General features: G+C 51.1%; 2 protein-coding genes across 2 annotated transcripts in view; both read right to left on the bottom strand.

Moving 5' to 3' along the window:
* Positions 1 to 22570, bottom strand: part of LOC311188223 (saoe class I histocompatibility antigen, A alpha chain-like) — a gene marked incomplete at both ends in the record, with an annotated part of 296532 nt that overhangs the window by 24457 nt on the left and 249505 nt on the right. The gene's annotated exons all lie outside the window — the stretch shown is intronic.
* LOC311167626 (lactosylceramide 4-alpha-galactosyltransferase-like) lies at positions 21022 to 22101 on the bottom strand (the record flags this gene model as incomplete). Its single annotated transcript, XM_084228701.1, has 1 exon — positions 21022 to 22101. The coding sequence occupies one exon, from the start codon at positions 22099 to 22101 to the stop codon at positions 21022 to 21024; it is 1080 nt and encodes a 359-aa protein (XP_084084827.1).

The following is a 22570-nucleotide window of genomic DNA, read 5'->3' as shown; positions in this document are numbered from 1 at the left end:
GCATTCCAGGGGATGGGGGGCTGTCCGGAGAGCGGGGGTCCATGCACTCAGGGCATGGTCTCAGTTCCTGGGGTGCACGCAGCATCCCTGAGCTGGAGGTGGCCAAGGTGAAGGGCTCCAATTCCCAGAGGCCACCATGGAGACTGGGAGGAGGGAGTGGCCACCCAGGGCCGTGGGTGGTGCTGCCCCCCAGGCTCTCCGTGCTCTTCTGTGTCATGGAGAGAGCCTGGAAGAAAGGAACAAGGCCAGGGATTGCCCTGAGTGCGTCCCTGAGGGTGGGCCTCAGGGTTCAGATCCCTACACAGCTGGGAGTTGCACAAAGGAAGGAACAGCGGGCTCCTGAGTCAGAGGACACCGGATCAAGGCATGGCCCTTCCTGCCCACCAGCTGTGTGGCTTCAGGCACATCCTGGCTGGAGTCTGTTTTCCCACTTGAAGAGTGGAGAGGAGGATGCCTGTGTTGCACACACCCCTCCTGTGGGCCTGGGCTCCCTCCTCCATCAGGGGGTCTCCGCGGACGGGTACCTGGCAGGGCTGCATGGGAGACTGAAGTGCTGCTCAGGCCCTGGCACTTGAGCCCAGTCCCCAGGCCCAGGGTCCCGGCCCAGGTCTTGCCCGGCTGGTGGCGGCTCCCCCTGCCCAGCCAAGGGGTTTTCTGCATCGTGACCTGCTCAGGGCCTCAGCTCCTCACCTATGCAAGGGGGTCAGCGACCCTAGTTGGTGTGGGGGTCCCGGGGGCTTGTTTTCCACTCCCAGCACCAGTCATGCCAGGGCACTTCAGAGCTCTGTCCCCCAAGGCCTCACCCCTTTTGTTACATCCTTAAACCGATTCACTTTTTTTCTTATGAAAGGAAACTTTATGTCATTTTAAACAGAGAACAAGGATCACTTGCCAGAAATAGAAAGTGACCAGAAAGGTAAGTGCCATAGAAATATGATTGATTTCTAGCCACTGCACCGCCAGTCTGGCCAGCCTCGCCTCCAGAGAGCCTGTGTGCCAGGACCCGGTCGCAGGGGCTGCTGGGGCCCGCGGACCCATGGTGGCTGCTCCTCAGCCCCATCAGAGGGCCGGAAAGAGAACTTTCTCCCCAGGGAAGCCACGTTAGTGAGTCTAAGTCAGTCCACAGAGTACTAAGCAACCCAGGCACCGCACCCCCACCCCTGCCCTGCCCACAGAGGGTCACGCCCACTCAGCGGGGCTGGGAAGGGCTTACTGGGGCAGCCAGGGGACTCCCTGCAGTGGTGCCCTGCTGCAGGCCTCCAGCAGCCCTCAGCTGCTCCCCCGGATGCCACCCATGCGTGTCCAGCTGTGTAAACCAGGACCCTGACACTCGGGTCCTCACTCAGTCCTTTGGAGTCCCATTAGCAGAGCAGAGGGGGCCTGTCCTCTGGGTCCCGTGGTCCTGGATGGGGCTACCGCCAGCCTCCGTCCCACCCCCAGCAGCCCTGTCCTTTGTGGAAACACCCCTCGCCCGCAGGGGCACTCAGAGCCCACAGGAAGTGCTCCTCCGACCTGAGGCCCAGAACAGGTGGTTGCAGAGAGATGAGGGCGGGCTTCAGAGGGCAGATGGAGACGCAAAAGGAGGCCTTGAGGGGCTGGAAGAGGCAGGGGGCTTGGCCGACAGCTGGGCTGGCTTGGGGAGAGGTCAGCAGGGTGGGATGCCCGGCTCCCAAGTCCTGACCCGGGCAGGCCTGTAAGCTTGAGTGCAGCTCTGGGCAAGATGGTGACTGGGGTGGGGGTGGGGCGGGGAGGAGGGCAAGGGAGGGAGAGGCCGGGAGCTTGGCTGCCACCAGGAGGAGGCGCATGGGTTCCCCAGAGAGACATCCCAGGCCAGCTGGGTCAGAGATCTCTCTGCAAAACTCAAGTCACAGGCTCCCCATCCTACTTCAAGACCCCACGAAGGCCTCCTGCGCCCCCTGGTGGCCAATTCTAGGCTGTCCACAAGAGGAGAAAGGAAATTGCAGGATCCTACCTCAGATGTGGATGAGGGCGACCCCATCTATTCCAGCTTCCACTGCCTACATGCTCCGGGACTTCAGCAGGTCACTCATACACCCAGCATTGTCATATGTAAAATGGGGTTCCATCCCAGGAGCCCTCAGCTAACTGGAGGCCCCTTCCTGCCCACCGTCCTTCCCCCCACCCCACCCCAGTGATGCTGCCTCCCTGAACAACTCAGTCCCAAAGGTGCAGTGGAGCTGAACCAGGCAGGTGGGCATCATGTGAGTGACTCCCAGTGTGGGGGTGAGGGGGCACTGACCAGAAGGGGTCAGGAGGACCGATGTGCAGGAAGACAGCTCCTGGAGTTGCTTGTTGGAACTAGTGGTGTGATGGGGGGTGTCCAAGGGAAAGTGACCCAGGAAAGGATTTGGGGCTACAGTGGGGTACGGAGGGTGTCTACACGGGGAGAGCTTGGGATATGCATAGAGGATCAAGCAAATATGTAAATATATTCAGCCTTCTCATCTGAACAAACCCTTGGATGTTGGGCTGGAACTGGGGTGTCAGTGCAAATTCACCGAAAATGAAACCAAATATTTTAAATGAATAAAATGTGCAGCAATCCCTTTGCACACAAGGCCATTTATCTAGACCAACAGCATGTGAAGGCTGCCTGTCCTTGTATTAGTTACCTGCAGCCCCATTCTGTGATTAGAATCTCACTTGTTCCACTAGATTGTTGGATACATTGGTCATTTCCTGAGTGGCTTCTATTAAATCAAGTGTCCACAGGAGCCTTGAACACACCTGTCCAAACACAGTCCTCTCACCAAACTGCTTGGCTCCCTCAGCCTTGCTCCCCACCACTTCCTCCAGGAAGCACTCTGGGCTTCTATCCTGCCCCTGTTGTGGTGCTCATCCCAGTTCACAGGGATACAGGATGTCCCAGGGACTGCAGGACCCCAAGACTTCCAAGCACCAGGGCCAGGGAAAAGGAGCAGGGACTCAAGGAAAGAGACCCTAGCTCTGCAACCTGCCTGCTGTGTGGCCCTGTGTGCAAGCGACTTGACCTCTCTGAGCCTTGTTTGCTGAATTGTAGAGAATCCTATCTACCACTGATTATAGGAGAAACGTCAGCTGAGCATCTTGATAGATTCTAAGGAGGCATTTGGTGGAATCCAACATCCATTCTTAATTTTAGAAAATGATGATTAAAATAAGAATAGATTTTATGTCCATGAAAAGGCAAGGACGCCCTGTCACCATTTAACACTGGTCTGGACGAGCTACTGCATCGAGGACAAGCGTGATGTGTGGGGAATGCTGGGCAAAACACCACTGTTTTTAGATGGTCACTTGGAAGAGCTAAGAGAATCAATTTAAATATGAAACTTTAAGGAGATTAGAAAAAAGTTCATCGTTAAAAGTCAAGTGAGGCTCCTTTGCGTGACACCATGGTGGGTACGGCTCATCGGACATCTGTCGAAACTCATGGAAGGGTCCGCGCCTAGAGCAAAAGGTGTGGGGCTTTAGGTGGTCGTGGTGCGTCCACCTGGGGGGGGGGGAGACGTGAGTGGGGGCTGTGCATGTGTCGGGGCAGGACTGTATGGGAAAGCTCTGCACCTTTTGCTCAGTCTTGCTATGAGCCTAAAACTGCCCCCCCGCCCCCAGTAGTCTATTTAGAACAATCAATTGCCTCGATGCAGCTATAGATTTGTAGTGATCCATTAGGTCTCGGAAGGAAAGACCTTATCCATAATAGCTCGAAGGGGAGAAAAAAAGTAAAACGAAGGGCAAGGGCATAAGAGAAGAGTGAAGGAAAGGCAGACTTTATTTACTCTTGACCGAGAAACCCAACACCATTTAAATGTCTTTTTTCCCCTAATTTAATTATGCATTTAATAAATCCAAACAGGATATTAAAGAAAACCATATGATTTCTCTAGGAGAGCAAAATGTGAAAATAGCTAGGAAGGACTGATTTCATTAGCTATTAAGAGATGTAATGCTTGTAATTCTAATTATCCAAGCTAATTACGCATCAGTATGTTCCACACTCAGTTTCAAGGGCTTTATAGAAACTCACTCATCTGATCTTCATCACAGCACTTGAGGCAAAAGAACTAGGGTTTTAAGGGTTCAATAGGAGTACTCTCCCTTCCCTCGTCCCTCCTCCCTCCCAAGTTCAAAATGACAGAGAAGACAGATCAGGTCCATGGAAATCAACAAATCCTCTTGATTGCTGATAGAAGCTGCATTAGAGGCTGGGTATAAGCAGGGCAATGTGGGCCTTAAAACTCCACCAAGAGAAGGCCTCCCTGGTGGGGCAAGGGGTTAAGACGCAGAGCTATGAAGCTATCAGTCAGCCTCTGTAGCACGAGTTCGATCCCCGGCCAGGGAGAAACCCACATGGCGCAGCAGACCTCTCCTGTCTCCCTGCTGCTCCCCTCAGCAGTGTATTTCAGTCAGTCTGCCTATTCTGTTCCCCACTCTGTCTCTGGTGAATCTTCTCACCCCCTGCATCTCTGGCCTGTACCCCAGTTCTTGTATGCATACATAAATAAATCTTTAAAAAAAAACCTCTAACAAGAGAATGAAAAGACAGCCAGATATGCAGAAAATATTTTTTAAATACATGTCAGAAATAACTTGTCCAAAATATGTGAGGAACTCAGCTCAACCAGAAGAAAACAAAAGAACTACCCAATTTTATTTATTTATTTATTTATTTTTTATAGAGGCATGTTTTCTTTCTTTGTTTGTTTGTTTGTTTGTTTATACATGCACTGGATACAGTCAGAAGCCCGGGAGGGTGAGAGAATTCACCAGAGCCAGAGCAGGGATCAGAACAGGCAGTGGGACCGAAGTACACTGCTGAGGGGAGCAGCGGGCGGCAGGAGAGGTCTGCACGCCATGCGGGACCCTCCTCCGGTGGCCGGGAAGTAGCCGGGATCGAACTGGCGCCGCAGAAGGAACTACCCAATTTTAAAATGTACCCAAAAAGGGGTAAAAATTGGAACCAGACACCTCATCAGAAAAGATAGAGAGGTTTCATGCTGGGGGAGTGTGCTGAGGGGGGGAGATATAGAGGTTTCAAATAAGCCAATGAAAAGACAGCCAACACCCTCTATATTAGGCAAGTTAAATCACCAAATGCCACTAGGACAGGTCACAGTAAGAGGGAGCCTGACAAGGGGCCCCATCAGCCCGTGCTGGCGGGGAATGTGGGTGTTTGGATGAACGTGAAGAACACACTTCCTCCAGTCCACACTGCGGGCCTCCTGGCTGAACGGGCCTACCTTCTGCTCAGCTCGGGTTAAAGCCTGGGTGTGCCCCTTCCACCCAGTGAGCCCTCAAATCCCAGGAGCCTGGGGCTATGCCCCCCCCAAGCCAGCGCCTGGATCCTCAGCTGGCCCAAGGGACAGCACCCCCTGTCCCAGCCCACAGAGGTGTGGTTATAAACCAGTTAGCGCATTGGCATTTATTTTCTATGCCATACATCTCTGCCCTGTTTTTTCTCCTCAAAATCCACTGCTTGGGGGGTGGAGGGGAACGGGGAAAGGAGGGATTGGGTTCAAAATAAGAGGGTTGCAATTGTATGGGGAATATAAAAATAAAATTAAAAAAAAATACACTGCTTAAAAAAATAATTTATCTGGGGCCTCCCCTGGTAGATCTGCCTGTTCTGCTCCCCGCTCTGTCTCTGGTCAATCCTCTCACCCTCCCGTGCATCTGGCCTGTACACCAGTTCTTGTATAAACAAACAAACAAACAAACAAACAAACAAACAAATAAATAAATAAATCTTTTAAAAAATAGAATAGAATTAGGGCCTCCCTGGTGGCGCAAAGGGTTAAGAAGCACCTTTGAAGCTATCTGCAGCCACTGCAGCACGAGTTTGATCCCAGCCAGGGAGCTACCCACATGGCACAGCAGACCTCTGCTAACTCGTCCGCTGCGCCCCTCAGCAGTGTATTTCAGTCAGTCTGCCTGTTCTGCTCCCCACTCTGTCTCTGGTGACTCCTCTCACCCTCCTGCATCTCTGGCCTGTACCCCAGCTCTTGTATGCATAAATAAATAAAATCTTTTAAAAAATTAATCTGTTGAAGTAAAAAAAAAAAAATCCAAATGGCAAAAGAAAGAATGGGGGGGAGGGGGAGACAGAAAGAGAGAAAGAAAGAAAGAAAACAACAACTAAAGCCCCCCAAATTCCAAAACCCAGCCCAGCACCTGCCAGCACCAAGCCACAGAAACCCGCTCTCCTGCGGTTGGGAGCGCCAGTTCCCGGCTGGAAGGTTTCTCACCAGGCCTAGCCTGGCTCCACGGTGTGACCCAGAAATCACCCTGCTCGTCTTCGGCCGGCTGACCTGACAGCCTGTGTCCACACAGAACCCGCACGCTCAGGGCAAAAGCTCACGCAGTGCCCGGGGTGCCCGCGGGTGCACATCTGCGCGGGTCTGCTGCGCCAGAGCGTCCCGCAGGTGTGCGCGCCCTCGGGGTGCTCTGTCACCCCGCGTCCCCCGGACCCAGAGGCCTGGTGGGGGGGGGAGGGACCCGCGGGACCTCCCCTGCCGGCCGCTCGGATCTCCAGGAACGCGAAGATGTGGAGGGGAGGTGGGGAGAGAGGGCGGAATAGGGGAGCCCGGGCCTAGAGGGGTCTCAGAGGCGCCTGACTGAGATCAGAAATGCTGGCACACAAAACGGGGGATGCGGTCCTGCTGGCAGGCTCCGGCCTCCAGGGGGCACCCCCGAGTCAGGGAAAGACTCCCTGCACCCGCGCGGCCCAGCCTTCCAGGCAAAATAGGGCCCCCCCACCCCTCTCTGGGGTGTGAGTCCCTGAGGCTTATCCAGAGCGCCCCCATCTCCGCTGCTCCAGGAGATGTTCCAGTTCATTCCCCTCTGATAACCCCGCAGACCCCCCGCTGGGGAGGAATGGGGCAGACCCTGAGGGGGTTGCTGGGGAGAAGGCGGACCCCCGGGGATCTCTCAGGTGTTGGGCAGACGCTGTGCCAGGGTGGGAGGCCCGCCTGGGGCCTGGGAGACAGCAGGGCTTATCAGGTGAAGGTGTTCTGGGCAGCTGGCGCAGCTTGAGCAAAGGCCAGGAGGCGGGAGAGTTGGAAGCGGCTGGAGCATGGAGGGGGGGTGTTGGGGAGCCCTGGGTAAGAAGGAGCCAATCGGCTTGTGCCCCCACCCCGCACCCTTCCCGCGCCCCCACCCCGCACCCTTCCCGCACCCCAACCCCGCTCCTGCTCCTTCCCTCCATCCTCTTCATTCCATTTATTATCCACCCCACCAGGGCTCCTAGTTCTCTCCCTGCCCCCTAGTTCTCTTGCACCCCGAGGACTCCCAATGTTGGAGGCCCTGTTTGGGTCTGTGAAGCAGGGCCAGGCCCTGGTGACCCCACCTGGAGGGCTGGAGGAAGCTGTGCCCTGGGGTGCTGAGGACAGGCCAGGTGCAGTGAAGGGGTTGGTAAATACCAGCACTTCCTAATAGCAGCCCCCCAGCCCCCTCAGGTGCCTTCAACCCCTCCCTGAAATTTTCACTCTTCAGTCTTCCATACCTTTCCATTTCCCTCCTTTCAAAACCAATTGATTCCTTTCACTAAAAATCAAGAAAAAAGGGCCCAGCCCCTCCCTCTCTGTCTTCTATGCAATAAGAGTTGCATAGTCCTCCCTCATAATAGTCCTCCCTCAGGTGAATCTTCTGTTTTACGAGAAAGCACCTGCTATAGGTAGACCCAAGGGAACGGTCACGGAGGAATTTCAGGCATGAGCCAGGCCCTCTAATCTAGCCAGGTGAAGATGGGATCCAAGATCTGTGGGCCCAGCCCGCCTTTCCTTCCATCCAGTCAGGCACAGGTGCTGAGCTATGTGGGAGACAGGGGAGGGTGTGCCAGAGTCATTTCCCAGGGGACTTGCTGCAGAGCCTGGGTAGGGAGGCTTGGGGAGGGACGCCTGGGCAGGGAGGCCTGGGCGGGGAGGCCTGGGTAGGGAGGCCTGGGTGGGGAGGCCTAGGCAGGGAGGCCTAGGTAGGGAGGCCTGGGCGGGGAGGTCTGGGCAGGGAAGGCCTGGGTGGGGAGGCCTGGGCGGGGAGGCCTGGGTGGGGAGGCCTGGGTGGGGAGGCCTGGGCAGGCTCAGCTAGAGGAACCAAGCTGGGCCAGGGTCACCTGCAGCTGCTGGGAAGTCCTGTGTCCTTACTTATGGTTCCAAAGAGGGACACTACCAAGGGCGGGGGCTGCCAGAGGGGCCCGGCTTAGACACGGACTTTGAGCTTGTGTCCATCGTGAGCCTCAGTCTTCTCAGCTGTAAAATGAGCATAATTACCCCCCTCCTGTCTCTGGCAACCTTCTGAATGCCCTAAGTCTCCATTAGTCATATGTAAGGCGGGGTTAATCACAGCCTCTGCTGTCTACTTTATAATTTTGCTATTACATCCACCCATCTATTTATCAAATAATAATCACCTAATAAGAAAGGAGTGTGCCGGCCTGATGCCTGGCACTGGGCTCCTGCCTCAACTGCTTGGCGGCTCCCGACAGCTCGGGGAGGCTGATGTCTATTCCCGTCATCTCACAGGTGAGAAGATGGAGGCCACTGACTCACGCAGTGTCACGTAGCAGGTGTGAGAGAGACCCAGGCGCCTGGCCCGCGGCCTGGGGGGCTGCTGCGGGGTGGCTCGCAGAGCACAGTGGTTATGCCTATGACGCCGTGAAAGGGCCCTGTGGAGAGAGGGTCTGACCATCTGACCCCCTCAGACTGGGTCAATTCACATATCCCCTTACGAAGTTGTCGGCATTCCCATTTTAGAGGGTTGGGGCATCTGCCCCCACCCTGCTCATGGTCCCAGGTGAACTTGTAGGCTTTTGCATGGCAATATGCACAGAATTGGCAGCACCAGGTATTTTCACCCCCTCTGTGATCTGGGACTTCTATGGGTCCCCCAGGTAACTGCCCCCCGTCTTTGGGAGACAGCTCATGGCTCAGAGCAGTTTGTCCTCCGGGACGGGCGTTCGAAGCTTGACTGTGCGACCACCTCTGAGCCTCAGAGGCATCATCTCTAGAATGGGAAAGTTAACAACTTCATGAGGGGATATGTGAGTTGACCGAGAAGGTGTAGGTGGGAACACCTGCGAAGTGAACGGGGCTGGACCTGCCCACCCCCTCCATGGATGGCCCAGGAGGAGCCACACCATTACAGGCCATTTTCTCTGGAAAGCAATGTGGTGGCTGTTGATGTGGTACCAGAAAAAAAAGCGCAGTTGCTGGAAAATACCTTCGTGGCAGCTGGTGGTCATCTCAGCTCCTGGGACCCTGTTTGTGGCAGGGGTTGCTTGCTCTGGGATCCCACGAAGGCCTTGGGGCCCCAGGCTGTTGGCTGGTTGCCTCGCGTTTACTGAGCTGCTCCCACAGACAGCACCACGATGCGCTCTGTCCTCGGCACCAAGACAGCCGAGATTTTTCAACTTTCATTCTGAGGTTAATTTTATCATCAAAGAAATCAACCTTGTTGTTCAAGAAGGAAATAAAACCATTGCTTGATGTGCCCGGTGTGTCGGCTCCGATTTCCTCCTCATTCTACCTCAAACCTGAAGCTCCTTCCTGGGCGCCTCTCCCTCTCTGATTGCAGGCAGCTGGTGCGTCAGCATGGGGCTTGGGTCTCCCACCACTGGATCTGCAGGTCAGCTAGATTCGTCGGCTTCTGCTGGCATCAGGAGGCCTTCACGTGGCCTCATGGCAAGACCCCAGCCCAGCTCTGCTCCTGTGGATGAGGTCCCCTGGCTCACAGGTCCTCCCTAGCCCCTGGACCTGGGGCAGTGTCCACCTGCCAGGCGTAGCTGGCTTCACAGCCCTGGGAGCCTGTGGAGTTATCCAAACAAGCTCATGGCATCTTCCCGTGGAGCCAGAGACACCCACCCTTTTGGCGCTCCCTAGCCTGGCTCCCGCCAGGGCGCGCTCCAGCGTGGAGTGCCAGCCTCAGGTGGGCCTGCTTGCTGAACGGGGCCCTGGGGGGCATAAACTGTTGTCCGTCCCTCTGCCCAGTGTTGGGTGTCATGCTCGTGCCATCCCCGTCACCCTGAGGTGGGATCCCTCTCTCACCCGCGAGGAGACGAAAGCAAGTGTCTGCTCCCATCTAACTTGGGTAACGTAACTGGGGTCCCATTCCCTTCAGCAGTCGATACAGCTCCCTTGTGCTTGAAGCTTTTCACTCACAGTTTTATTAAAAATAAGACAACAGGCCCAAATGGAGTCACGTATGCCAAGCCCCACATCTCCAGACTGAGACTGAACTTGATTCAAGCTCCAGCCTATTCGGGAAGTGGCCTCTCCTCGCAGTCAGTCAGGGGACGCCGGATTAGCACTGGTCCGGGCAGGTGCCTGCTGGGCCCCTGCCAGCCCCTCAAGGATGCTGGCCTTGTACAGCGCCCCCCCCACCCCGCTAGTGTTACCCCTTGATCTTGCTCCCTTCTACCCTCAGTCCTTCTAGACTGGATGCTGCCCGATTCGTGGATCCCCGAATGAAGAAACGAGATCTTTAAAATTCAATCACTTGAATTTTGTGGAACATTTTCCACAAGACCCTTCCATCTGGTCCCCAAACCAATGTCACACGGTTAAGATTTTTGCCTCGAGAGCATTTGGCTTCACAGCAGATTGCCTTCAGAGCCTCTCCTCCCGCATAACGGAACAGCCCCAATCTAGCAGCTTGAGGCAACAGTCATTTCCTGGCTCACAGTCTGCTGCTCTGGCCGGCCACTGAGCAGGGGAGTTGACAGCAGGGAAGACCTGCTTTCCAGTAGGCTTCCTCCCTGGCTGGGAGCTCTGGGGGCTCTTGGCGAGCTTGGAACCTCACCCTGCTCCACGAGGGCCCATCCACGCAGCGGCTTGGGTTCCCCCGGCATGGCGTGTGGGATCTGTGAGGGAGGAAGTGGAAGCTGCCTGTTCTCTTCAAGTCAGGCTGAGCAGCCCGCCATCACCTGTGTGGGGACCTTGGCCCACTCCAGGCTCAAGGGGCCAGATGGAAGCACCACATCTTGACAGGAGGGCTGGCAGGTGTGTCCAAAGAGGGAAGCAACCATTTGGAGGCATTTTTTGACACTAACTACCACATCCTGATTTTTCAACTGGGGAAAATGAGTTTCAATGACAGGACGGGAGGCTCAGGGGCAGAGTAATAACAGAAATGGCAGCACCAGTCTAGTTTTCACGAGTGCCAGGAGTGATGGGTGCCCCACCTACAATCTCATAGTCATCACCTGGGGCAGCTGTCACAAGCAGATAGGTAACTCGCCCAAGACTGTACAGCTTGTAGGAAGAAAGTTCAGAATAAAACCTGATGGGTCCGACTCCAGGCCCCACCCTCTGAACCAGCAGCAAAGTCAAAAACCATTACTTTTTTGTCTTGGGACGTGGTTCTGGCATTAACAACAAAGTGAAACTGCGCCCAAGATGCCAGCAAGTTCCAAATAAAGCAAAATGCAACATTCCTCCTACTTCAGTGGGTGTATTCTGGAAAAGTGTGTCATGGAAGGACCAGCATGTTCCCACAGGAACCCTCGCTGCAGACGTGGCCAGTTTCTCTCCAAGACCAATTTTCTGTCCTATGCAGCACAGACTTTTTAGTTGGGCCCCTGGCTCCCCTTGTAACTAGGAGAGTAAGGTCAGCCAGTGGGATAAAAACGATGGGAGCAATCTGGGAGAGGTCTGCTGTTGAGTTTGGGGGCAATGGCAGGAGCTAGAGCAGCTATTTTGGATCACGAGGTGAAAGTTGAGTGTCATGGGGTGGAGCAGGGGAGCAAGACCCTGGGATGTTTGGATGACTCGGGAAGTAGCTAAACCTTTGAGCCGTGACTGCACATCTCTGGTCTCTTACCTGAGAGAAAGAAAAACCAACCTTCTCTAAGCCACTGTGAATAATAAGGTTTCTGCAGTGGATGATGTATTATGACTTAAAAACTACCTTCGGATGAAGGGTAAGCAGCTGGCCAGGTGGCTCTGTGTCCTTACCAGTCCTGAAAGTCTGTGCTCTGTGCTGGGAAAGGTTTGGACTGGCTTGGGGTTTCCAGCAATTTCTAGGCCTTGAACTGGAAGTTGATCTTTTCCTCCCTTCCTTCATGTGAACTTTTTACTCCTTCAACCTCGGTTCTGACCTTCTATAATGGAATTGAGGGTTGGACTGCTTTAAAAGCCCATCTGGGGCCTCCCTGGTGGCGCAGGGGGTTAGGTACCACACTAGGAAGCAGTCCGCAGCCTCTGCAGCATGAGTTCTATCCCCTGCAGGCCAGGGAGCAACCCACATGGCGCCGCAGACCTCTCCTGCCTCACCCACTGCTCCCCTCAGCAGTGTATTTCGTCAGTCTGCCTCTTCTGTTCCCCACTCTGTCTCTGGTGAATCCTTTCATCCCCACCCCCCCACACCTCTGGCCTGTACCCCAATTCTTGTATGCATAAATAAATAATTTTAAAAAGAAGCCCATCTGTTTGCCAATGAATTTTCCTTTTCCTTTCAGTCTCTGGGAAGTTGGCTCGGTTTATGATCATTTTGCAATGACCAGAAATCCATTCTGTGAAAAGCTGTCTCTGTTGTTGTTGGTTTTCTACCAAAGCATCACAGAACCATTTGGGGGTTTTATTGACTCTAATTTAAAAAATATATATTTATTTGTTTTCCTAGAATGGGTAGGATTGGAGTTTCCTGGTAAAGAAATATCCAGGTTTGAATTCATCTCATTTCTAAGATTTCCTGAAAGATTCCAGGAATATCAGCTCATCTGAGGCAAGCAGGGGCTTCCCTGAGGCGGGGAACAGGGAACATGGGGCTAGGAGAGACAAAAGCAGAACTGGGATGGAGGGAGGGAATGGCGGGAATGGGGCCTGGTGTCCCAGCTACAGGACAGAAATGGAGACGCGTGTGGCAGGGCAGTCCCCGCAGGCACAGAGGTGGAAGGCAGGGGCCAGGTCAACATGACATTGACCACAGGTAATTCTTTCTGATAAGAAGGTGTTTTGAGACCTTGCAAAGTAGAGTGAGGATTAGCCCTCTGCTGCGGAGTGAGTGAGGACTGAGTGACATAAAGGAGAGTGCCTGCAGCCCGGCCGTCAGTCACTGCCATTTCCCGTTAAACTGACACATGCCCTGAAGCCAGCATGGTCCTGCGTGACCAAGAAAGGTTGGTCCTTAGAATGTTTCATGGTATTAAAAGAGCGGAGGTAGCCAGCAAAAAAGGAAGGTGCTTCAACTTCCCTGAAACTAGAGGAAATTTAGGTTGGGGATTCCTGTCCCCATGGAGACTTCTCCTTTGGGTGGATTTTAAGTTCAGTCACGGACTTGCCTGTCTGCTTCCTGACCTCGCCTCTCACATCCTATCTCTTTATTATTATTATTATTTTTAAAATGATTGTGGTAAAATACACATAACACAAAATGGATCCTCAGGACCATTGGTGAGTGTTGCAGCCTCATGAAGCACCCGTTGTTTGGGCCCATCACCATTTTGAATAGAATAAGATCACGTAGGCACTTGGAGGGGCCTTCATTTCTCTCTAAGCCTCCATGATCATCTCTCCCTGTTGTTTCCTCCCAGTAAGATGAGCGCTTCTTGAGTATGTTCGGTTGGAGGGGACTGTACCCCGACTTCCCCAGGCAGGCATCGAAGCTGACGCCACTGGTGCCACGTCTAGTGGCGGGAGGAAGCGTGGCAGCCGGCCCTCAGTGGCCTCCTGCCCAGGGGCCTTCATGACACAGGGGTCGCCCAGATGCTAGGATACCCAGAGATATCTGGCCCAGAGGGGAGAGGCATGATGTTCTGAAGACTCAGGGCATGACTCAGCTGAAACCTCGGGGTTCGTGCTGACTCAGTCAAAGAAATGGAGTCCCAATGAGGGGACAGCTGGGCTGTGGGAGCAAAGGTGACTGGCAGATTGAGGGGGGCGGGTGTCAGGTGGGGACTCTGGGGAGGAGTCCGGACTGTGGTGGAAGTTGAAGCTCCCCTGCACCCCCGCCGCTGGCTGGCAGACTCAGCTACTCCAGACAGCTCCCCGGGCCAGCTTCCTTCCTGCGCTGAGCTCAGTCCTCAGCCAGCCAAGGGCTCAAACCCCCGTTCTTGCCAAGCCTATTCCCTGTGAGTTGCATGTAATTCGCTAAGTGCCAGCTGCCAGGCTCACTCATTTGATGGCAAAGATGATGCCACGAGGCAAAAGAGGCAAGAGGCACAGCCCAGGAGGCATCTCTGGGCCCCTCCCTGCCCAGAGGAGGTGCCAGAACATGGCACCTACACTGACATGTCAGCCTCATGTGCCCCCAGCTCACTCCTGCTGATTCTGGTTGGAGGGCCCTCCCCGTACTTGTCACCTCCACTGAGACCGTTGCTGGCTCAGGGGGCATGTAGGAGCACACTGGCTTGTAGGAGCAGGTCCCAGGGAGCCTTTAAAAATACTCCTTGGAGACCTACAAACAGCCCAAGACGAGCTGGTAACCTTGTGCGGAAAAGTGGCTTGAAAAGGATACACAGATCGTGGCTGCCCAGGTCTCCGTGCCTGCGACCTAGGCTTGCAGGGAGATGCGCGGGGGCCCTCACTGAGGTGAATGTCCCTCACTGAGTAATCAGAAACCAGGCACCCAGATACGGGAGCGGGGTGCAAAAGGCGCCATTTCTGCAGACACTGAACTGGGCTACAGTCTGCATCCTGGACTTGAGGGCTTTGGAACTGAGACCGGGGGCACAAAATTTGGGGCGTGGGTTCCCTACGACGATGGGACACAAGGCAGACACAGCACCCCAAAGCCGTTGAGGCTTTCCCCATCACTCCCACTCTGTTCCCCAGTCCCATGGGAAAAAGAAAACAGCTCCCCAAGGACACTAGGAGAGATCTCTGGTGCCCCCTGTGACCAGAAAAAAAAATCACTAACACCCCATAGAATAGGGACCTTTCTTCAGTACAGACTGCTTGAAACCTGCAGAAGGCTCCTGGAGGAGTCAGAGGTGAGCTGGGAAGTTCACCCACACCAGGCCCCTTCTGGCCAGCAGTCGGAGACCAGAGGGGGAGCGGGCACCCAGGGCCGGGGCAGACTGGGAGCGCAGGGGAGTGCGTACCTGCATCGCCATTTTAGAACAGGGACCTTTCTTCAGTAAAGAATGCTTGAAACCAGCAGAAGGCTCCCTGTGGAACCAGAGGGAAAGGTTCCCTGTGCAGTCAGAGGTGAGCTGAAGGACCCCACAAGCCTGGTCCCGCCTGGCAGGAAGTTGGAAACCAGGGAGGGATCCAGTGATTTGGAACCCAGAGTGCAATCCAGCTGCCCCACCTCCAGGGAAGTTTGTGGGACTTCAAGACACACCTTTGTAATTAAACACAGAAGGAGGAAATATTCTGGGACAGCAACAATTAACATACTCAAAGTACCCCTGCCTCATTAGACTTCTGGCATAACAGTATTTGACTCGTTTAGACCGCCAGTTCCCGAACCCCACAAAAACCACACCAAAAAGATGCCGACCAGTACCAGCAACACACTGTCGCAAGGCATACAGCAAATTAGAAAACAGGCAGTAAGGAGTAGAAAAACTACATGCAACCCAGCAACTCCTCAGGCAAAAGGCACACCACAAAAAAAAAAACAAAAAACAAACAAAAAAAACCCACACCCACCAGAATGCAATAACAGTAACTTGGAAGAACTTCTGAGCCTTCCAGAAAGAGAATTTAAAATTGCCATGATTAAAAAACTGTCAGAAGTCATAAAGGAAAACAATGATAAGGGAAAAATAATCAACAATCAGAAGAATGAAATTGAGTCCCTAAAGAGGGAAGTAAAAGAAATGCAGGAGATCAAAGAATTAATGGAGGAGCTAAAGAACTCTGGGAAAAGCAATGCAAACAGAATAGATGAAATGGAAGAAGGAATAAGCACTCTTGAAGACACAGAAATAAAAAGAATCAAAACAGAAAAAGAAAGAGAAGTACGAAGGAAAAAGACTGAAGAAAGACTTCGGGAAATATCTGACTCCATGGGGAAAGGAAATATAAGAGTTATAGGAATCCAAGAAGGAGAGGAGAGAGATGTAGGAACAGAGAAAATATTCAAGGAAATAATTGAAGAGAACTTCCCAAACGTGAAGAAGGAGCTGAAAATTGATATACAAGAGTAAGAAGAACACCAAACTTCCATGACGAGGAAAAATACACCAAGACACATAATAGTAAAGCTCCCAAGAATCCAAGACAAGGAAAAAATAATGAAGCTGACAACAGGGAAGAAACAGATAACATTCAAAGGAAAACCAATCAGACTTCTCTGAAGAAACACTACGGGCAAGGAGAGAGTGGAGGGACATAGTCAACAGACTCTAAGAAAACAGATGCCAACCAAGAATACTCTATCCTGCAAAGCTCTCCTTCCTCTATGAAGAAAGAATAAGGACCTGCTCAGACAAACAGAAACTCTGGAATTTCATTATGACTAAACCCCCATTCCAAAAAATACTACAAGGAGTCCTAAAGCCAGAGCCTCAGAGGGACGAATAACAAAAAAAGAAGGCCCCCAAAAAAGTTATTAAAAGAATAAATAAAATCAAAGGAAGACAAACACAATGGCAAATACAGATGCTAACATATCAATATTAACTCTAAATGTAAATGGACTAAACTCTTCAATAAAAAAACAGAGTCACAGGCTGGATTAAGAAACAAAACCCAACCTTTTGCTGTCTCCAGGAAACACATTTAGATACAAAAGATAAAAATAGACTCAAAGTTAAAGGATGGAAAACAATCCTACAAGCAAATGGACCAAAAAAGAAAGCAGGAACAGCTATACTTATATCAGATAAAACATATTTCAAACTAAAAAAGATAAAAAGAGACCCCAATGGTCACTACATTATGATCAAGGGGACAATACTTCAAGAAGAAATAACACTCATTAACATATATTCACCAAATGAAGGACACCAAAATATATCAGACAACTATTGTCATCTTTGAAAACAGACATTAGAGAAAACACATACGTAGTGGGAGACTTCAACACACCACTATCAACAATGGATAGATCAACGAGACAAAAAACAAGTAAAGACAGTAAAGCTCTAAATAAGGATCTAGAGCACTTGGGCTTAACAGACATCAACAGAACACTAAACCCAAAAAAATCTGAGTGCACATGTTTCTCAAGCGCACACGGATCATTCTCCAGGATCGATCACATACTGGGACACAAGACAAACATCAACAGATACTCTAAGATTGAAATCATACCAACCATCTTTTTTGACCATGAAGGCATCAAACTAGAAATAAACCATAAAAAGAAGGCAAGGTACTCTCCTACCTCATGGAGATTGAAACCTACACTACTGGAAGACCACTGGACTAATGAGGATATCAAAGAAGAAATTAAAAAATTCTTTGAATTGAATGACAAGGAGGACACCAATTTACTAAATGTATGGGATGCAGCAAAAGCAGTAATAAGAGGAAAATATATAGCAATAGAGGCTCACATCAAGAAACAAGAAAGAACTCAAAGAAACAACCTAATCTCAAAGCTCAAAGATCTAGAAAAAGAACAACAAAAAACCCCCAAAACCAGTAGAAGAAAAGAAATAATAAAAACCAAAGCACAAATAAACAAAATTGAAACTAAAAAAACAATCCAAAAGATCAATGAAACCAAGAGCTGGTTCTTCGAAAAAATCAATAAAATAGACAATCCCCTAGCCAGGCTCACAAAGGAAAAGAGGGAGAAAACACAAATAAACAGGATCATAAATGAAAGAGGAGAAATCACAACGTACACAGCAGAAATCAAAAAAATAATCAGTAACTACTATGAACAGTTATATGGAAACAAGTTCAACGATCTACAGGAGATGGACAAATTCCTACAACTCTACAATCACCCAAAGCTAGATAAAGAAGAAATAGAACACCTAAACAGACCAATTACAAGCAGCGAAATTGAAATGGTAATCAAAAACCTCCCCAAAAACAAAAGCCCAGGACCTGATGGATTTACAAATGAATTCTACCAAACATTCAGAAATGAAATAGTGCCTATCCTTCACAAACTCTTCCAAAAATTTGAGAAGGAAGGGTTAATACTAAACACGTTCTAAGAAGCCAACATTACACTAATACCAAAACCGAACAAGGACAACACAAAAAAAGAAAACTACAGGCCAATCTCCCTAATGAACACTGATGCAAAAATCCTCAATAAAATTTTAGCTATCAGAATCCAACAATGTATCCATAAGATAATTCACCACGACCAATTAGGATTCATGCCAGGGACACAAGGATGGTTCAACATCCGAAAATCAATCAATGTTATCCAACACATCAACAAAAAGAAATATAAAATCCATATGATAATATCAGTAGATGCTGAGAAAGCATTCGACAAAGTGCAACACCCATTCATGATAAAAGCCCTTGAAATTCTTGGGATACAAGGAACATACCTCAATATCATAAAGGCCATCTATGCAAGCCAACAGCCAGTATCATTCTCAATGGTGAAAAGCTGAAAGCATTTCCATTAAGATCTGGAACAAGACAAGGATGTCCACTCTCACCACTGCTTTTCAATATAATACTGGAAGTCCTAGCCAGAGCAATAAGACAAGAGAAAGACATACAAGGAATCCAAACAGGAAAAGAAGTCAAACTATCACTATTTGGAGATGATATGATAATATACATAGAGAACCCCAAAAACTCCACAGAAAAACTAATTCAACTCATCAATCAGTTCAGTAAAGTGGCAGGATACAAAATCAACATGCAAAAGTCTGTAGCCTTCCTATACACAAACAATAAATCTGAAGAAGAAGAAATAAAAAAAAAATCATCCCTTTTATTATCGAAAACAAAAAAATCAAATACTTGGGAATAAATCTAACAAAAGAGGTAAAGGGCCTATACAAAGAAAACTATAAAACACTGTTAAAAGAAATAGAAGAAGACACAAAGAAATGGAAAGACATCCCCTGCTCATGGATTGGAAGAATAAACATTATTAAAATGGCCATCCTACCAAAAGCAATATACAGATTCAATGCTATTCCAATAAAAAATTCAATGTCATTCTTCAAAGAAATAGAACAATTATTGATGAAATTCATATGGAATCACCAAAAACCCCGAATAGCCAAAGCTCTCCTGAAAAAAAAAAAAAAGAAGGGAATGGAGGCATCACACTCCCAGACTTCAACCTATACTACAAAACCATAATCATCAAAACTGCATGGCATTGGAACAAGAACAGACACACAGACCAATGGAATTGAATAGAAAATCCAGAAATAAACCCACAGATTTATGGTCAACTAATCTTTGACAAAGGAGCAAAGACTATGCATTGGAGCAAAGGAAGTTTGTTCAATAAATGGTGCTGGGAAAACTGGGTCGCTACATGCAAAAGAATGAAGCTTGACCACTACCTCACACCATACACAAAAATCAACTCAAAATGGATTAAAGGACTAGACATAAGACCTGAAACCATAAAATACATAGAAGGAAATATAGGCGTAACACTACATGATATGCACATCAAAGACATCTTTACAGACACATCGCCCAAAGCAGTGATAGTGAAGGCAAAGATAAACAGCTGGGACTACATCAAATTAAAGAGCTTTTGCACAGCAAAGAGACAGTAACAAAAACAAAGAGAAACCCCACCAACTGGGAGAACATTTTTGCACACAACACTAATGATAAAGGACTGATCACAAAAATCTACAAAAAGCTGATGAGACTCAACAACAACAAAGAAAATAATCCTGTCAAAAAATGGGCAGAAGAGCTAAAAAGAAACTTCTCTGAAGAGGAAATGCAAATGGCCAACAGGCATATGAAGAAATGTTCAACATCACTTGTCATCATGGAAATGCAAATCAAAACTACCATGAGATACCATCTTACACCAGTGAGAATGGCACATATTAAAAAAACTAGCAACAACAAATGTTGGCGAGGATGTGGAGAAAAAGGAACTCTCCAGCACTGCTGGTGGGAGTGCAAACTGGTCCAACCACTATGGAGAGCTGTGTGGAGGTTTTTTGACCTACTAAACATAGAGCTTCCATATGATCCAGTAATTCCACTCCTAGGTATTTACCCAAAGGACACAGAAACATCAACTCCAAAGAACACCTGCACCCCTATGTTTATAGCAGCACTGTTTACAATAGCTAAGCTTTGTTAACAACCCAAATGCCCAAAAATAGATGACTGGATCAAGAAGATGTGGTACATATACACCAGGGAATATTACTCAGCATTCAAAAAAGATAAACACTTGCAATTTGCAGCAACATGGATGGCGCTGGAAGGGATCATGCTCAGCAAAATAAGCCAGAAAGAAAAAGAAAAATACCGGATGGTCTCACTCATAGCAGGAATCTAGAAAACTTAAATAATGGACCAGGAAAATGAGTAACTATAAAAAGTGAAAATCAAAATCAACAAAAAACTATGAACCAGAGACACTCTATGGGGGGTGGGGGGCAGGGAGGGGAGGGATTGGGGTCAAAAAAAGGGGGTTGCAATTGTATAGGCAATATAAAAATAAAATTTATTATATATATAAAAAAAGAATACTCCTTGGGCTGACATGTCGGGAGCCTGCTGCCCTGCGGGGAGCTGGAGTCTTTGGAGAGCACCTGTTTACTCACATATGGAGTTCCAGGACGTTGGAAGTTCTGCAAACAGAACTTCTTCCCAGAACTGACTCTTGTTCTCTGAGGACGTGCTGGCGTGTGCCTGGTAAACTTGTTTTCGGCAGTAACTTATTAATCTGTATAAGCAAAAACACAAGTGTGTGCTATCTTCTTGTTCCTTTGTTCATGTCTTTAATAAAAGCTTGGGCTGGGAGAGTGGGAGGCAGCGCTGCTCTCGACGGCTCTCCCCAGCCTCCTCCTGCTGCAGCTTCATTTATACTCCGGGTCTCCATTTATGGCAGAGAACTTCATCGTCTGTCCTCTCCAGGGCACTGACAGTTGCCTGGCCTCATCTCCATGTCCCCAGTAAGAAAGGCGGAGACCCTTTTCCCTTGGGGTGGGGGGCCCCGCGGCCGTCAGGAGACCATCTTCATGGCTGCGTGGGTGGTGGGGCAGTAGCGCGCCTGGAGCTGGCCCAGCAGGGTCCGGGAGGTGGCCTCGAGGCGCGTGCCCTGGCTCATCTTGTTCCACACGTGCACGGCGTAGGTGGCATGGAGGAGGCGCGGCAGCTCGGCGGGGCTGACATCTTCGAAGTACCTCTGCCAGTCCGGCCAGGGGATGGGGTAGAAGGCCTCGCAGGGCAGCGCGCTGACGCCGCGGCAGGTGGTGTTGTCGTGGCAGATGCTGTTGTCGCCCAGGCTGCGCATGGCGCACCACTTTTTGAAGACGCGCGTGAGCAGCTCCGGGCCCTGGCGGCCCCAGACCCAGCCGTTGTAGTGCGCCACGAAGTCGCGCATGCACAGCGCCAGGAACTCGTGGTGGCGTTCAAAGGCCAGGAAGGCGCCGTTGAGCTCGTCGCGGGACTGCTTGCCCAGCACATTGGTCAGGTTCTGCAGGCTCTTGAGGACGATGAAGTCGGTGTCCAGGTAGACGCCTCCGAACTTCCACAGGAGCGCGAGGCGCGCGGCGTCGGACAGCACCGCCAGCCGGTAGGGCTCCCAGCGCCTCCAGGCCAACGCGTGCCAGGCCGCCAGGGGCGTGCCCTGGAGCAGCTCGGGCAGGTCCAGTGGCCGCAGCCACACGTTGGGGAAGCAGCGTAGCAGCGACAGGCCATGGCGCCGCGGCAGGGAGGCGTCGCCGCCCCGCAGCCCCTGCATCAGGACCTGCACGCTGGCCTCGGGGTGCTCGCGCGCTGCTGACTCCACCGAGCACAGGAACAGGAAGGTGGGGTCAGTGCGGTCGGAAGTCTCCAGGAAGAAGATGTTGCGGGGAGGGGTGCTGCTGGGGGACGGGGCGGAGGGCTGGAGGCGGGGGCAGGGCACGTCGAAGGGCAGGCTAGAGAGCTGTCTCGGGTTCCTGGGCTCTTCCACAATGTGCCAGTAGATCACGATGGAGATGAAAAACATGAACTTGAAGCTGATGATGAACAGGGTGCAAACCCGCTTCCGCCTGGTGCCCCAGAGCTGCCGGGGCAGACAGTGGGGGGACGTGGACATGGTCTCTTCCCAAGACACCAGGAACCTCCTGTAGGAACTGGCCAATCTGCAAGAGACGGCCACCACATTCAGGAAGGCTGCTGGCCTCCACGACCCAAGAACCCCACCAAGACCAGCCAGAGCCAACAGTGACTGTGGACCCTCCACCCCTGGGTCAGAGTTCTGTGTCCTCCCTCTCCTGTAAGCGGGGGCAGTGGGCCGTGGGCGGAGGTCTGGGCAGGACTCCCCTGTGAGTTTCCCAAGTGGCACCTACAAAGTGCAGTCATCACGGCCCAGGCCAGCCAGGTGCGTGAGAGGCTGTCAGAACCAGGCGGATAGACTGTGGTCCCTGGGCCCACAGTTCCAACCAGGCCTGGGACTTCCCCCAGAGGGCCGGCTGCCTGGCAGCAGGGAGAACTTCCAGCATGGCCCAGGGCTTGGGCCAGCCTAGGCACCGCATGGCCAAGGCGCCAGCATGGCAAGCTCACTG

The sequence above is a fragment of the Talpa europaea genome (genome assembly GCF_964194135.1).
Source record: "Talpa europaea genome assembly, chromosome: 2".
NCBI lineage: Eukaryota > Metazoa > Chordata > Mammalia > Eulipotyphla > Talpidae > Talpa > Talpa europaea.
The sequence above is the reverse complement of the archived record's forward strand: the minus strand, read 5'-3'. Positions and strand labels throughout refer to the sequence as shown.